The following is a 17632-nucleotide window of genomic DNA, read 5'->3' as shown; positions in this document are numbered from 1 at the left end:
AGGCACCAGTGATACTGACACAGTCCAGTCCTCTGGTCTAGGTCAGCCCACAGCTGGCTAGTAATAATGAGTCTATGGAAAGCCGGCTAGGACAAACATCACCACTGCATATGGTCAGGCGAAGTTATAGGAAGACTTACTAGTTTAATGTGCTGTTTTATTTCTGCTGGGCTGAGTGGGAATGAGAGCTGACAGTGCACAGTGGTGAGAGGGTGTGCTGGTCAGCGGGCTAGCTGACCAGGGTGCGAGTGGTGTGTGATGGTGATTGTAACCCAAGACAGCCATATAAAACTGGGGGTGACTGAAGGAATGACGGATAGAGGCATGTGGGAGCTGTACGCAGTGTGGGTTGCGGGAGAAGAGCCAGTAGGGCTGAAACCAGTCAGGGCTCATCATAAAACCATAAAAAAAGTCTGGACTTTAGCCCCGACTGGTATTCTCTCCCATATTGGGGCTCAACCAGTTTGGTTAGTGCCTGGCCCCAGTGAGGTGTGTTTTATGCTGTGTATCCCAAATGGCACCCGATTCCCTAAATAGTACACTACTTTTGACCAAAGCCCTAAAAGCCCTGGTCAAAAAGTAGTGCATTATATAGGGACTAGTGTGTCATTTGGTCAAAAGCAGTGTTGGTACACGGTGCCGAAGACAGGCAGACTGGGTCTTGTCCTGGGCCCTAGGACCTGGCTGGGTGCAGTCAGTGCAGTGTGTGGTCTCTGGTCTGGTCTCCAGGCCTATTCCCTCTACTAACTCACCCCAGGATGTGGTCACAGATGAGCCTGCAATAGTCACTGTGAGAGCTGGTGATCAGCAGGAGGACTTTCCCAGCACTCTTCATGCTCCTCAGCCAGGTCTTGACGGACTCTGAGCAGGGCTGCAGGTAACGGCCAGGGTCCCTCTTTACACTGGGGAAGTACCATCCTGCATCCTCTGAGGGACAGGCAAACAAAAAAAAACATGTCTAACCATGCTGAACATGCACATGCAATAACTTCACTTACACCATGGCATTGTTGAATACTCCTTTCTGATTGGCTTGAAGGGCATTCTAGAGCGGGCATTATTTAAGTGATAATGCCCTCGAAGCCTGTGGAAGATATATGGCACGGGTTGAGGGCCTGCAAACTGAGCCAATATATCCTCCAAACACCGGCTTCGAGGGCATTATCATTTTTATACAAAGGGTTACTAACATATTCAAATAATAATAATAATAATAATAATAATGATTGACATTTTCATTAAAAATGTTGTTTTGATGAATTTATTCATACTATTTCGTCCTTCCACAAGATATAGTCCCGACACAAATCTAGGGTTGCTACCCAAGCCGGCCGGTCGTTAGTTTTATCGGTTCGGTTGCCAGAGATGCTACCCAGTCGTTCGTTCTAAATGTTATCACTTGCTTGCTAGTTAGCCAACTACGACTAATTTAGTCACGTCAAACAGTGCAGCCAGAATAACAACAAAGTAGCTGCCTTTGCATACGCTGTTTTCTAGTGACATTTATTTGGATAAATCCATAACAATGAGCTAATGAGGCGTGATTTCGCCTGGCATAGAAAATGTGCTCTCTCGTTAGGACACTGTTGTTCAGAGGAGCTAGCCAACAACACAGCTAACACAATCACTTCAAACTGAAGCTGGAAAGACTGGAAACTAGCTGCACTTCGTTTCCTTTTTTTCAATTGACATTTCTTTGTATACATCCATAAAAATGATGCCAGCTGATTCATGATTTCAACTGGCCGAGAAATGCTGCCTGTCTGTCTCCCGTCCTGAGATGTTCATTACTATGGGACAGCTGGAGATCAAATTTTTATATTTAATCAATGTTGCAAATGTCGGAGAGACAGACATCTAGGTGTATACAAATCTCCGCTGTTGAAAACTAAATGTTAGTCTCAAAGAAATGTGAGATAATGTCTAGATGCTTTTTATAGTGGCGATCAAGTTTATAAATTGCCTCGCATTCAGAGACTTCTCCGGACATTCAGAGACTTGTCCCGAAGCCACTCCTGCGTTGTCTTGCCTGTGTGCTTAGGGTCGTTGTCATGTTGGAAGGTGAACCTTCGCCCCAGTCTGAGTTTCTGAGCGTTCTGGAGCAGGTTTTCATCAAGAGTCTCGCTGTACTTTGCTTTGTTCATATTTCCCTCGATCCTGACTAGTCTCCCAGTCCCTACCACTGAAAAACATCCCCACAGCATGATGCTGCCATCACCATGCTTCACCGTAGGTATGGTGCCAGGTTTCCTCCAGACGTGATGCTTGGCATTCAGGCCAAAGAGTTCCATCTTGGTTTCATCAGACCAGAGAATGTTGTTTCTCATGGTCTGAGAGTCCTTTAGGTGCCTTTTGGCAAACTCAAAGCGGGCTGTCATGTGCCTTTTACTGAGGAGTGGCTTCCGTCTGGCCACTCTTCAATAGTCCTGATTGGTGGCGTGCTGCAGAGATTGTTGTCCTTCTGGAAGGTTCTCCCATCTCTACGGAGGAACTCTGGAGCTCTGTGAGAGTGACCTCACTGACCAATGCCCTTCTCCCCTGATTGCTCAGTTTGGCTGTGAAGCCAGCTCTACGAAGAGTCTTGGTGGTTCTAAACGTTTTTCAATTAAGAATGATGGAGGCCACTGTGTTCTTGGGGACCTTCAATGCTGCAGAAATTGTTTGGTACCCTTCCCCAGATCTGTGCCTCGACACATTCCTCTCTCGGAGCACTACGGACAATTCCTTTGAACTCATGGCTTGGCTTTTGCTCTGACATGCACTGTCAACTGTGGGACCTTATATAGACAGGTGTGTGCCTTTTCAAATCATGTCCAATCAATTGAATTTACTACAGGCGGACTCCAACCAAGCGTGTAGAAACATCTCAAGGATGATCAGTGGAAACAGGATGCACCTGAGTTCAATTTCGAGTCTCATAGCAAAGGGTCTGAATACTTATGTAAATGTTATATTTCCGTTTTTTATTTTCTTAAATAAAATGTCAAAAGAAAAAAACTGTTTTTGCTTAGTCATTATGGGGTATTGTGTGTAGATTGATGAGAAGAAAAAAAAACTATTTAATCAATTTTAGAATAAGGCTGTAACATAACAAAATGTGGAAAAAGTCAAGGCCTCTGAATACTTTCCAAATGCACTGTAGTAGCTAGTACTTGAGAATAGATACTTTATTGTTCATTTGAGAAACAGAAATTCTGCTTAACTCAGCAAACCCAAACACACACACACACACACACACACACACACACACACACACACACACACACACACACACACAAGGTAAGCATGCCCGGACGGAGAGCAAAGCAATTTCCCGACAACAATTCAACGACGAGTGTTGAACATTAGCAAACCCGCTCTCTCTCTCTCTAAAAAGCGGTCTTCCTCTAAGACTTTGTGAAACAATCATAGAGACACAGAGCATCTATTTTTCCTCATAAACAACAACTTGAGTGAGTAACGTTTAAGTGATGATCTTCCGCTCGTTCGAATTTCCACGTAAAGGTTGGAGTATTACAAAAGTCATTTGGCAGACAGCCCTGACCAAGTGGAGGAATAATATTCAACACGGCTGTGTGACATCCTGGCAGGCCAGGCCAGAAGACAGACACACTCTCCTTTTAACCCAGTGGATTGTCTGTTTGAAGTTCAAAGGCTCTCAGCCAGTCTATGGTTTTCATTAGAGAATAATAAGCCACGGACACACTTCGTATGCATCCCAAATGCCACCCTGTTCCTTATATAGGGCACTTCTTTTGACCGGAGCCCTATGGGCCCTGATCAAAAAGTCAAAAGTAGTGCACTGAAAAAAGGGAATAGGGGACCATGTGTGACGCAGCCTAAGTCTTCCCAGGATAATGAGACACTGTCCTGAGACACTCTGACGCTGACTGGTCTGATTGGAATGAAGGAAAGGACTAGCTCATGTAGAATGAGACACAGAGTGGACGGGGGAAACCGATTAGTACAACGGCACTAGGACTGTCTGGGACACCCACTCCCTGAGCCATGTGACAGGAAGCAGCAGGCGGTTAGGAGGATGTGCGGGTCATCTCCCACCCCCACAGAGAGACAGCGGTACGGGCAGCCTGCTCTTCAAAGATCCCCTGCTGCGCCCAAGATATTAGGCCAGAGTTAAATATGGTACCCTGCTCTGATCTCAGTCAAACCATCCCAGTTGACCTGCCGTACTGAAAGACGCCTGATGAATGCAGCATCAAAAGCAATGAATACTTTATAATGTGAGGGAGTCATTTGATACACGCTTTTCTACTACTTTGTCTGAGAAGAGGAATCCGTGGAACATGTCGCATAGAAGTACCCTAACAGGAATGCATTTGTTTAAGGCCAAATTGAAAATGAACATTGACACATATGCAAGTTTACTGAAACCGGACATAGTTGAATTTGCTGTGGGGCGGTAAAATGCGGGCCAATACGTGAGAAGTGGCGCTGCTTTTTTTCACGAGTAGGAGAAAAGAAGGCTTAGGGAAACATCCCGGGTGCAGAAGAGTAGGGCGTGTATTCATCAGGCCAGGAGTTTATCCTGGCAGAGAGGAGATGGGAGGAGCACTTAGGGAGGAAGGGTCAGAGTGCCCAAACTACAGCCAGCAGGGATAGGAGAGCACACTCACACCCACTCACCCTCTTCTCCACTCCCTCAAGGCAACACAGGCCTCACCTCACCAGAGGTCATCATAAGCTACAAACACCAGAGGCTCATGGATAAACAGCTAGCTGCATAGCGTGGGAGTAGGGTGAAGTTGCCCCTAGACGCTGATCTTGGGTCAGTTTTGCATCTTCCCCTCTATGGCTAAGGTTAGGATGATGGGAGGGGAAGCTGATCCTAGATCTCCCGAGAGGCGTAGCGGTCGAAGGCACTGCATCTCAATGCTAGAGGCGTCCCTACAGACCCTGGTTTGATTCCAGGCTGAATCACAACCGGACGTGATTGGGAGTCCCATAGGGCGGCGCACAATTGGCCCATCGTCGTCCGGGTTTGGCCGGGGTAGGCCGCCGTTGTAAATAAGAATTTGATCTTAACTGACTTACCTAGTTAAGTACGGGTTAAATAAAAAATCTCTACCTAGTCATATGCAATGTCAATGCGTCGGAGGTGAAACGCCAAATACAAACAGTCTCACATCCGCGTACTAAGAAGGAGTTGTGTTTCCATATGCAACATGCATATACAGGTGAAAGACTAAAGGGCATCTGTTACAGCTCCCACATGGTGTAAAAAAAATAAACATTTTGTCAAGCTCCACTCTGTACTGAAAATGACCCTCCGCTTCCACAAAACAAACAGGACTTCCAGGCTGTGAAAGATTTGCGCATGCTGCCATCATGTGGTAAAACAGAAACATTGCATTAACCAAGAACAAGACCAACCCTAATGAAGTGCAAGTCTTCCGACATAGGAAGACTGATACCCGAGATCAGGCACTCCGAATGTTTCCAAAATAACAAAGTATGCATTGCACAGAAAAGCATATATTTAGTACGGCCAAAAGGAAGACAAATATACAACCGATTTTTTTGTGGAAGCTTTATTTATCATGTTAAAAGTGTTGTAAAGCTAACTTTAACAGCAGAGGGCAGCATTGGACCAAAGAAACGAACAGATAAAGAACAGCACTAATCAATCTCACAACCGACTCTTCAGATTCACATTAAAATGTGTCCTATGAAAGATTATACAACTGATTAACACAAACGGATTCATGTGGTTACCTCCCTGTCAAATTCCAGTAGTTTTATGAAATTATGAAAAAAGGGTGCTGGGATCATTTCACAAACATCTGGCTGTGATCTCCAGCCCTGTCGTTCCCTCCAGTGTTTTTCCTCACACTCCATTTCATCTCCAAATAAACAGAACAGGCTGCCCTGGCCAGCGTATAAAGTGTCTGCCTGGCCCGCTTGACAACCTCTGCTGGGTGGAACCTGCAGGACCCTACTCTCCCTCTGGAATGTCACCCTGCTACAGTTAAGACACTCAGGTTGCGTCCCAAATACGACACCATTCCCCACTACTTTTGACCAGGGCCCATATGACTCTGGTCAGGGCCCATAAGTCTCCAGTCAAAAGTAGTGCGTTATATAGGGCGCCACTTGGGACAGAGCGTTAAACACTCAGGCCATGTCGGCTTTACACTGTACCTACTGTATCCAATGCATCTCACGTTTAAAACTCAGATACGGATACACTGGTGCCTTCAAAACTCACACAACTTGAATAGGCTTCCTCCCTTCCTCTCTGGTTGAAATTGTAAAGGAGAAGTCATATCCTTATTCATTTGTCTAGCTTGATGCATCAGGGCTCTTCGAACAGTCAGCCCAAAAATGATTTCAGGGGCATAGTGGTATGGTGGCGCACAGAGAAGAGGACCCTTTGATCTATCGATCAACCTGTGTGTGTGTGTGTGTGTGTGTGTGTGTGTGTGTTTACGTGGCATTAAAAGTGGATATGTGGGGAATGCTCCCTTCCATCTGAAGCCTGGGGCTGGGCACAGTAACAGTAAGAGGGGGAGGCCTGACTGGAGCACTGCCCAGCATCTGAGGCCAGCACCACGTCCAACAGACTCTCTCTCTCTCTCTCTCACAGACTTCAAAGACCGACGACAGGATGAACAAATCAACAGTTACAGTGCAAATTAGGGCAGTGCTCAGCAACACACAAACAGCTGCACCACAAGTGAAGGGGAAAGAGCTCGATTCACACAAGCATTTTCCTTATCATTTACAGAATCAACAGGGAAGATATAGGTTATCAAAACGAAGATACACTGTGCATTTATGTAGTCCTAATTGAAGTTAATAGATAACAACTACATGACCATGTATAAATCATTTAGAGGAAAGCTATAATCTAGGGTAACATGGGGAGATTTTTTGCTCCACCTGCTTGAACCCTGGGAAAAATGTGGCAACTGCCACCAGCGGCCTAGCATTGGCCATTTTTAGAAGACTGACCACAAATTGCTGCATCATGTCCCATGACGCATTTCTCTATCTCTTTGAGGCCAGCAAAAAGACAAGGATAATCTTAATTTGTGACCCATGGTAACAATAATGGCATGGTTCAAGAAAGCCAAAGACAAAGACTCTTATTTTATCTGTTTTTCCTTCTGCGTCTACCGTAGCGAACGGACACAAACATTTTTGTAAGATGGTTCAACACATATCTGCGCCTTCAGGATCGGGTGCCATCTGTCATCAGCAGCCAGTATCCTTTAGTGTCTGAGTTTAAAAAGATGATACTAGGCGAGGATTTGCATGTGATTAAGACCACAAGAGAGCATGCGAAAACGGAAGGCCTGGGGCTGATGTCTGCCCCCCTGGCACCTGATACCATACCAGACATTACGAAGGCCAGTCCTTCCACAGAGATAAGCACCTTTCAAAAGGACACCAGCTCACCAAGTCTGTTGTGACGATATATTGAGATATGCTGAAAAATATATATATATACGCAACATGTAAAAGTGTTGGTCCCATGTTTCATGAGCTGAAATAAAACATCACAGAATTTAAAAAATATATTTTTCAAAAATATTGTGCACAAATTTGTTTACATCCCTGTTAGGTGAGCATTTCTCCTTTGCCAAGATAATCCATTCACCTGACAGGTGTGGCATATCAAGAAGCTGATTAAACATCATGATCATTACACAGGCGCACCTTGTGCTGGGGACAATACAAGGCTGAAGAATTTCTGCGCAAATTGTTAGAAACGGTCTCAGGGAAGCTCATCTGCGTGTTCGGCGTCGTAACAGACTTCAGTGGGCAAATGCTCAACTTCGATGGCCACTTGCATGCTGAAGAAGTGTGCTCTTCACTGCCAAATCCAGGTTCCAACTGTGCCGTACAGACGGCAAACAGTGTGTGTGGCGTCGTGTGGGTGAGCGGTTTGCTGATGTCAACGTTGTGAACAGAGTGCCCCATTGTGGCTGTATGGTTTGGGCAGGCATAAGCTACAGACAACGAACACAATTTGGGATTTTGTTGATGGTAATTTGAATGCACAGAGATACCATGAAGAGATCCCGAGGAACATTGTCGTGCCATCACCTCATGTTTCAGCATGATAATTCACGGCCCCATGTTGCAAGGATCTGTACACAATTCCTGAAAACTGAAAATGTCCCAATTATTCCATGGCCTGCATATTCACCAGACATGTCACCCATTGAGCGCGTTTGGGATGCTCTGGACTGACGTGTACAACAGCATGTTCCAGTTCTCACCAATATCCAGAAACTTCACACAGCCATTGAAGAGAAGTGAGACAACATTCCACAGGCCACAATCAACAGCCTGATCAACTCTATGCAAAGGAGATGTGTCGTGCTGCATGAGGCAAACGGTGGTCACACCAGATACTGACAGGTTTTCTGATCCACGCACCTACTTTTTTTTTAAAGGTATCTGTGACAAACAGATGCATATCTGTATTCCTATAGATCAGGGCCTAAGGGATTTATTTCAACTGACTGATTTCCTTATATGAACTGTAACTCAGTAAAATAGCTTTTGCTCAGTGTATTTAAAAAAAGAAAAGAGACAGAAAAGTGACACATGAAGAACAACAGATGGCAATTCAGATGAATGGATAGTGATTTTGGGACACCAATGTGCAGTTACTGTAGCTTGGGGAAACTGATGCCAGTTGCATAGGTCACTCTCCCCCAAAAGGCAAAAGTGTGGACATAGCAATGTCATTCCATAAAACCTAGACTATGTTTAGCATGGACATCTTAGAAAAAGAAGAGTTGGGTAGAGCTGCATTTCAGGATCTGATCTTCAGGGAAGTGAAGCTTCATCTCATTTTATACTCCCCATATACATCAGGGTGAAAAACCTGGATTATTTGCTGCAAATATCATGACATGGCCTAGTATCGCAAAAGATAATAACCCTAATGCAAAACATTACACTAGCCCTCTAATATTATCTAGTGGGAATACTCTGATTACAAGAAGTCCATGCCCATGAGATACATGTGTCTGTTACAGTAATTCCTGTTCTAGAGGGGAAATGCTCGTTTAGGTGCCACCTCCAAAGAATGACTCAGGCTACTTATACACATTCACAAATTGGGGGTGGGATGGAATGGTGAGGTGATTTCCACATGGAGTGAAGAAACATCCACAAATAGGGCACTGGCAGCTGAAAGTGTATCTAGCTAGCATGCTAACCTTATCTAGCTACAGTAGCTAATGTTTTCTGTTGCTGCTGGGGTTTTTTCTTTACTACACTGTATTCAAAAGATTAGCTAGCTGGCTAGGTTGTGGAGCTGGATTTGTCATAAGCATTTGGGGAAAACTTCGCCACAGATGGAAACCAGTATCTTTGACCTTGCCATCTTTTGTTATTGCCAAAGTTTTGGCATTTTCCAAAAACTCCCATAAAAGATGAAGCTGCGGAAATATGGATAACTATTGAAAGGTTTAGAGACATGCATTTTTCTACATTGTAATAGACACGGTGCATGCAACCTTTGGTAGGTAGGCTGCTAGCAGGCTTCGACTACGGTTCAGCGAAGCCAAGTCAGCCCGTGCTCATGGTTCTCACAGGGGAAGTAAAATAATGGGCTACAATGATGCACGCCGCAAATTACAGTAACAACACCCTGAGCGCATCGGACAAAAAACACCAATACAAATGTAACAAAGGCACAACAAAATAGATAAACAAGTTCCTTGAATTTTCTTTCACAGGTGCCTTTCATTATAGCACAGACAATTTTAGCTGCTCCAATCAAAGCAGTGGGACGTGTAGTAGAGCAAAACTTTAGTGGTCATCTTGGGGCAACAGAGGGCGCGGGGCTGCAAAATGCAGTCATATCACGCTATTATACCATTTATAAAAATGTATATATTCCATTTTTTTATACTGGCTAGCTAAAAATCTATGAAAATGTATTAATTATCCAACATAACCTTGCTTCCCCTATTTTAAATTAGCTCCATGGCTCAGGTCGGCCAAGTGGACACCAGACTGTTTGGCACAGCTAAGTCGCGAAGAGGAAGAACTTTGCAGCTGTTTCTAATTAATAAACAATGCCATGCTGGCGGGTGTCAACATTCAAATAAAACACCAGCTCTGAAATCAAAAAATTGTTTGAAAGTATTTGTACGTCATCTCATAAAGGAAATTTCCACAAATGTCCCACTTCGGATTTCCCACGTCAAGCCCAAATATATCATACTTTGACTAAAACGATGACGTATTGACTTAAATCGGTGGAACATCATGGGTAAGTTGTGGCATCATTTTTCAGTAGACCAGTGGTATTTTAAAGGAAAATTCCACACAAAAACTATAGAAATAAATACATATATTATTAGTCCATTGTTGATATAGTCAGAACCTAAAATTTACTTTTTGGTCTACCTGTTAATGTGGCAGGTATATCTAAAGTGCTACCAGCCACTCAGTATTTTTACCAGCCAAAATATACTTTTTTGGGGGCTACAATTACACTAACAAAACACAAAAAATATCTGAACATGCTTGGTAATGTTTCAACAATTTAAAAAAAATTACTAGTAAGAAGTAATGTGCTATATATTGTTTAATAAAAAAATTGCCAAAATATCACAGATGAGACAAAAATGTTCACCTGCCCTGTTAAGAGTGAGAGGTTACCATGGTAAGGCAACTCAAGTCATGTTTGTGCCTGTGAGATTGAGTCTGACTAGTAGCCGCGCTGTCTTCTCTTTCCTAAAAGTTGAAACTCAAACATTGAAAAACAACCTAGCTTGTGAAAAAATAAACATTTTTAAAAGCCAAGAAACAAAAGAACAAAGTCTCAGTTCAGTAGACTTTCCTTTCAAGTAAATTAGATCTAAATCTACCCACATGTGGATATTGGCGGGTGTTCATTTTAGGCCCCGGATATAGTCCTACAATGTTTTACATGTTAGCAATCACATTCTCAAGATATATAACTTTCAAAATACAGAAATACAAACGGTATGATGCTCCTCCCAGGTGGAAGCCACTGGTCACAAAACTGCTGAGTCAGGAAGGGGAAAAAAGGAGGCAAAAAGGACTGAAACAGAAAGTGAAAAGTCCCAACATGCAGCAAGTCCAGCCAGGTACTGTTTTAATGACAGAGGCTTATGGCACTTATGGAGATGAATGATCCCCCCCCTGTCTAAAGGTACAATCTCCATAAACAATGCTTTCAGATCTGCCACTGGGCATGTCCCTAGCCCCAAAAGAGACAGTTATTTATAGGTAGTGGTAGAGACACCGTAAGTGGGATTCATGGGTAGGGCTATGACGTTCATTGAATTTAGGATGACGGTAATTGGCAAGTAGGCTCCCTGTGGCTCAGTTGGTAGAGCATGGTGTTTGCAACGCCAGCATGGTGTGTGCAACGCCAGGGTTGTGGGTTCGATTCCCACAGGGGGCTAGTACAAAAAACAAAATGCATGAAATTAAATGAAATGTATGCATTCACTACTGTAAGTCGCTCTGGATAAGAGCGTCTGCTAAATGACTAAAATGTAAATGTAAGTAATCACTAGCAAAAAAAAAAAACCACATTTTCTCCTCTCCTCCGTTCCTGACTTCATGTGCTGCCATAGAAAGAGAATGGGTGTCTCCATTCAAGTCAATGATGGCATAACGGGTGGACTGGCAGCCATTGCAAGTGTACCTATAGGAGCAAAGCAGGAAGTAAAATATATGCTCAAATATTTGCTGTGATCTGTTGATTCAACTGACATTACAAAAAAATACAGTGCATAGATGCGGTAAAGAGGTCAATCGAACTCGACCAAAACAATGGAATTGCCATGGAAACGTGTGGCGGAAAAGGCCATGGGGGAAAGATCCCCAATCTCTTTATTGCCCCCCCCCCCCCCCAGCAAAATTAGGCTACATTTCAGGCTATTGTTTATATGTGTATTTCACACTGTTGAGGTAAAAATGGGAGTATAATGCTTGTATGGATGTCAACACATGCTCATGTCATCGTCACCAATCAACTGCATTAAAGACAGACTACCACCACCAATTTCTGTATGCTAGCTATGCTGCCAGCTTATACGAATGGGAGTTAGCATTTAGAAGTCACTTCTTCTAAACCTGAAAAGGGACAACTTCTAAACGTTATGCAGTGAAAACAGCCAAATATATCCTCATCGGACTTAAGTAACCACATTGGTGACCTGTTACAATACATCAACCGTGACAGATTTGACGAATATCCACTTTGGTAGATCAGATTTGCTGAATGTGCGGCAATCTGGTCAATGGAAAGGTCTGTGTTCCATCGATCCCTTTGCCGCATCTATTGGATGATTTGAATTAACATTCTACATTACCATGGAAATTATTGCAGAACGATACCAGGCAGTCATTGCGAGTGTACCCATGAGTTTACCAGTCAAACTGCCAGGGTTAGAAGTTCCAAGCCTGTTCTATTCATTTTATTTCTATGTGTGCTGCTGCTGCATTGTGGTCATTCATTGAGCTGTTCGTGACGGTCTTTATCTATAACCGTCGGTTACACGGTTATACATTAATTGTGCAAGCCCTATTCATGGGATTCATCATACAGTATGATTTATGGCAACATCAAGGTGCTACCGTACAGGCAACACAGTTAAACCCAAATTGCTAACATGCATACTGAAAATAGTGCTGAATGACAACTGTCTTTTCACACCCCTAAAGAGGCCACATAATGGTTGCATGTCAGTGAAACATTGACTATTGATGAATATAAAAACATGCTGAACTAATGTTTCTGATCAAATAAACTTGCCACCCTCCCACCCTCAAGAAACAAATCTGCCTAGATTTTAGAAGTATGGCTGCCTAAGTCTACAATGACTTTCTGGTCTATTTGGTTTTGCACGGTATGTACAGATGTAGGATCTTAATTTCATCCATCTTTTGTTGCCGAGAGATTTTCTGCACATGCAGATGAGCTTCGTGATTTACATAAATTCACTGAAAACCAACAATCACACAGTTACATTAACAGTATTGCACTTTTCATGTAGCTTACTTTTGGCCAGCCCAGGGAAAGTAGCTGTTGGGGCTCCTAATAAAATACTAAGCCTAACCACTGATCAAGCAACATTACGGACTAAACGTTCAAATGTGACAATATGGGTCAAATTAAGATCCTACACCTGTACTTCTGCTGTTATTGTTGCATGCAAAACAGAAGCTTGTCTAATCTCACTAATCTAACACAGATCAAAGAACAAACAAAACGGGGACATCATTTGAAGTGTCAGACATAACAGTGTACATTCCCACCCTTTGAAGCATGATGCCTTACCAGAAGTCGTATGAAAACAGACGTACATTTATTACGCAACACTGGTCACCATACTTGCACCCTACCATTATCAAACAGAAATATGAACTAAACCATACAATAGATTAAAATATTCAAGAACCAAAACCTGAAAGTTTTAACAATATGGAGTGTTTATGTTAATTGGTCAAATAAGAAGCTGTGTCTCCCTAATGAAAATGGAAAATGCTGTTGACACAACTAGAGATACACACTCCTCAGAGACAAGCAGATGTAAATTGTGCCCTTCCTGTATACGGACACAACCCTGAAAAAAGCTTCTACCTCATTTCAAAGACAACCTTAAAAACATAAAAGCAGAAAATTGTGATAACTACGGCCATGCCACTGAAATAAACCAAGAGTTATGGATAGTGGCTACAACACGGAGCAATCAGAGAGTACTGTAGCAGTCTGGCCACAATGACTGCTAGAAATAAAGACCAGAGAGCCTGGGATCTTCTACTCTAGTACAATGCCTCAATGATTCACTCCTTTCATGTTTCTGCAAATAAGCCAACTCATTTCACAGTTGTTATGGGTGCACTGTAAACGTAAACATAGACAGCCAAATGGCCTTTCTGCCCAGTTTTCCACTGTCGTATCGTTTGGAACATACAGCGTGTGACGACATGGATGACTTCATGGTACCAAGTTTAACATGTAGCTTTACAAAGCTGTAAAAACATGGATACAGTTGCTATGTCAACACGGGCTGCATGTACACGCTCAATTCATGACAAGTAGGCTGCGAGATTAAACCATTGCACATGCGTGCTTAAAAGATTACAACCAAAAGGTCACAGAATAAAAATTATTTTGCTCATTCAAATTTCACAAGTACACCAAAGTTCAATTTGACAGTACACCAAAGTTCAATTTGACAGTACACCAAAGTCTGATGACCGTCCTGAACAAGAGCAGTCCCGACCAGATCAATTACTACTTTTAGCCCAGAGTCTGAATGGATACAGATGGATGAAATATGGATGACCACCAAGTAAATCCACTTGAGGAAACCAAGTAGACCGTGATGACTTAATGCCACCAGATGGCTTTAGATAAGCTGAGGTGAGAAAAATATACCCTTTGGCAGCAAGTGTCCTTCCACTCAGTTGGGGCCCTTATGTTAGACCAGGTAGTTACTCAGAAAATAAATACCATTTCAGGAGGTAAAGGTTGGTAAACGGCGTGGCTCACTCATCACGGCTGCGGTGTACTGTAGTGAGGGAAACTTTAATTAGATAGAATTTGAAGGCATATGCCATGTCTATGAAAAATAAAAAGGAAAACACTGCACACTGCTGTTCATGTTCCCAGGTGATTTTATTGTTAGAACGTTTCGACCCTTAGGTCTTCACCAGTCATCCGTGAAGACCCAAGGGTCGAAACGTTGTAACAAAATCACCTGGGAACATGAACAGCAGCGTGCGCTGTTTCCCCTTTTTCTTTTTCAGCAATTCACCTATAACTCCAGCATCTGCAAAAAAAGTACCTGGATGTGGGTAAGTTCTTCAGCTTTTGTATATGACAAGCCATAAACTTGATTTTGTTCTACCCCGTTGGCCAGAGCAGTTTGAATCTTGACAGATTGCACCTACGGACCATGGCTAAAAAGACTGTTCTTGTGATTTTTAACATTAGTTTGGTTGAATAAGTATATAAAAACAACATCTAAAAGGCTTTAGATGGCTCACAGCTCAGAAATACTTTGGAGCAGTTCTGCTCTGGTGTTTATTACATTTGAAGGGTGCTATACATTTTTTTGTAAAGGAACAGAGTATAGGGGCGGTTTCCCAGACACAGATTAAGTGTCACGCCCTGATCTGAGAGAGCCGTTTTTCTCTGTTTAGTTAGGTCAGGGTGTGATATGGGGTGGGCATTCTATGTATTTATATTTATATGTTTTGGCCAGGTATGGTTTCCAATCAGAGGCAGCTGTCTATCATTGTCTCTAATTGGGAACCATACTTAAGCAGCCTTTTCCCACCTGTGTTTTGTGGGTAGTTATTTTCTGTTTTGTTATTCAGTGACCTGACAGAACTGTTGACTTTTGTTTTGTTTCTTTTGTTTAAGTGTTTCGTTATCTATAATAAAGTATGAACACTTACCACGCTGCGCTTTGGTCCCCTCTCTACGACAGCCGTAACATTAAGCCTAAACCAGGACTAAAACGATATGGATAATCTCTATTGAGAATGCTTTTCAGTCCTGCTGTAGGCTTAATCTGCGCCTGCGGAAACTGACCCAAGAAATAGGAATAACAAAGAATGGTCAAACTAAGGGTAGAAAAACAAGTTTGGCAAATCTATATATGGAACACACGAAGGGCAATGAGTGGTCAAGGACGTGGTTAGTTTGATATTTTCTGCCTTTAAATGCTACCCTTGACAAGCATTAGCTAACAAACTAGTTCTTATTTAGATCTGCAGGATTGCCAGGGAAACCAAGCACATTTCAGTGTTGCCATACCCCAGTTTACTGGCACAATTAAAAACGTATATTCTCATGTGTGCTCCTCCCAGTCACTCAGTAAAACTCAGGCAAAATGGTGGAGTAGACTGCATGTGCTGGTGTCCCCAATGTGCAGTAAAAGATAAGTATAGTTGTTCCAGTGGTTATGTTTATTTTTTGCCAGTAACACACATCTTTCCAGCTTTAATCCACTTTTAACAACATGTGGACTAGGCTAATACACGTTTCCTTGATGATATGTACAGTTGTTCGGTGATCATTTTCATTCTCTCATTTAGTGTGATACTTCATTGTCATCAGCAGTATCTTGAAAAGCAAACGTAAGCTCACTGGTATTTACCAAATCAGCAAATCAGCAAAAAAGTCAGCAAAATCAGCAAAAAAGTCACTTTTTCCTTGCACCAAAATACTTCAAAATAAGCAGTCGTAGTACAACCATTTTTGCTGATGATGGTAGGCTATATTTGATTAATTCTGACTTAATTGCTGAAAACACCAAGAAAATTGAGGGTTCTATTCATCACTTTGCTTTCCTTTGCTAAGTCAAAAATACTTCCACTGAGCGAACCTGACTTTCATGTCTTCATAGTGATTAAGTCGGGGACATGCTTAACAAGCCCTCACCAGTGATCATTAAAGTGCAGTTATAGAGCCCAATGCAGTTAAACCTGGCTCATATCTCACATGCTCCCTTCGCCTCACCAACGATTGGTTTATGATTTGTGGAGGAATAACTTGAGCCTTTTCAAGTGGGGGAAGTTGACTTCACGACCTTCACCTCAGCTGAGTGAAAGTTTCCAAACACTACCACTTACTGTAGCTTATCTAAACAATCTGGGACTCCACGTCATTGCTTTTGTCAGACTGCCACATCACAAACAGTGTCTGGTGCTTGATGCCATTTTTGGGGAACTGCCCCGCGGACCCCACAAAGGCGTGCGTGCAACACCCACACTGTTCAAATCACAGGCAAATGCATCTTATTTAGCCTAATAATGATGTGGGCAGAAGACTGCCTCAGCAACAATGGTAGGCTATAGATTCATGGGTACTTGGCTACTCTTTAGTAGCTGACTAGAAATACATTTAAATGTACAAATCAGGGCTCTCGCCTTATTTTCCGATAAGGTGGTGCTGATGTTGGCTTAAGGAAGTTGGATAATTTACCTGTAACTGCCATTTCCTGAAACCTAGAGTCATAAATTATATAAAAAATGGTTGCCAACACAGAAATCTTGTTTTTGATCCTAAATTAAATTGAGGTGGTCTCAATGACAGTTTCACATTTTTCTGTATGTGAATAGTCTAGTGAAAAAGTAATCTGTGTTCTTCTTCATTTTGTTTGGGGAGAAAATTCAGGATAATTCCATTACCTGATGCAACGTACAGTTGAAGTAGGAAGTTTACATACACTTATGTTGGGAGTCATTAAAATTAGTTTTTCAACCACTCCACAAATGTCTTGTTAACAAACTATAGTTTTGGTAAGTCGGTTAGGACATCTACTTTGTGCATGACACAAGTAATTGTTCCATCAATTGTTTACAGACAGATTATTTCACTTATAATTCACTGTATCACAATTCCAGTGGGTTAGAGGTTTACATACACTAAGTTGACTGTGCCTTTAAACAGCTTGGAAAAATCAAGAAAATTATGTAATGGCTTTAGAAGCTTCTGATAGGCTAATTGATATCATTTGAGCCAATTGGAGGTGTACCTGTGGATGTATTTCAAGGCCTACCTTCAAACTCAGTGCCTCTTTGCTTGGCATCATGGGAAAATCAAAAGAAATCAGCCCCAAAAAAATTGTAGACCTCCACAAGTCTGATT

General features: G+C 42.5%; 1 protein-coding gene across 1 annotated transcript in view; it reads right to left on the bottom strand.

The window, feature by feature from the left end:
• Positions 1 to 17632, bottom strand: part of LOC115194225 (5'-nucleotidase domain-containing protein 1) — a 55930-nt gene that overhangs the window by 20175 nt on the left and 18123 nt on the right. The window contains exon 7 of the mRNA XM_029753736.1: positions 753 to 927. Within this exon, the coding sequence (XP_029609596.1) occupies positions 753 to 927 (175 nt within the window). The remainder of the gene's footprint in view (positions 1 to 752; positions 928 to 17632) is intronic.

Source organism: Salmo trutta, chromosome 1 (genome assembly GCF_901001165.1).
Source record: "Salmo trutta chromosome 1, fSalTru1.1, whole genome shotgun sequence".
Taxonomy (NCBI): Eukaryota; Metazoa; Chordata; class Actinopteri; order Salmoniformes; family Salmonidae; genus Salmo; species Salmo trutta.
This window is presented reverse-complemented; position numbering and strand designations above follow the sequence as displayed.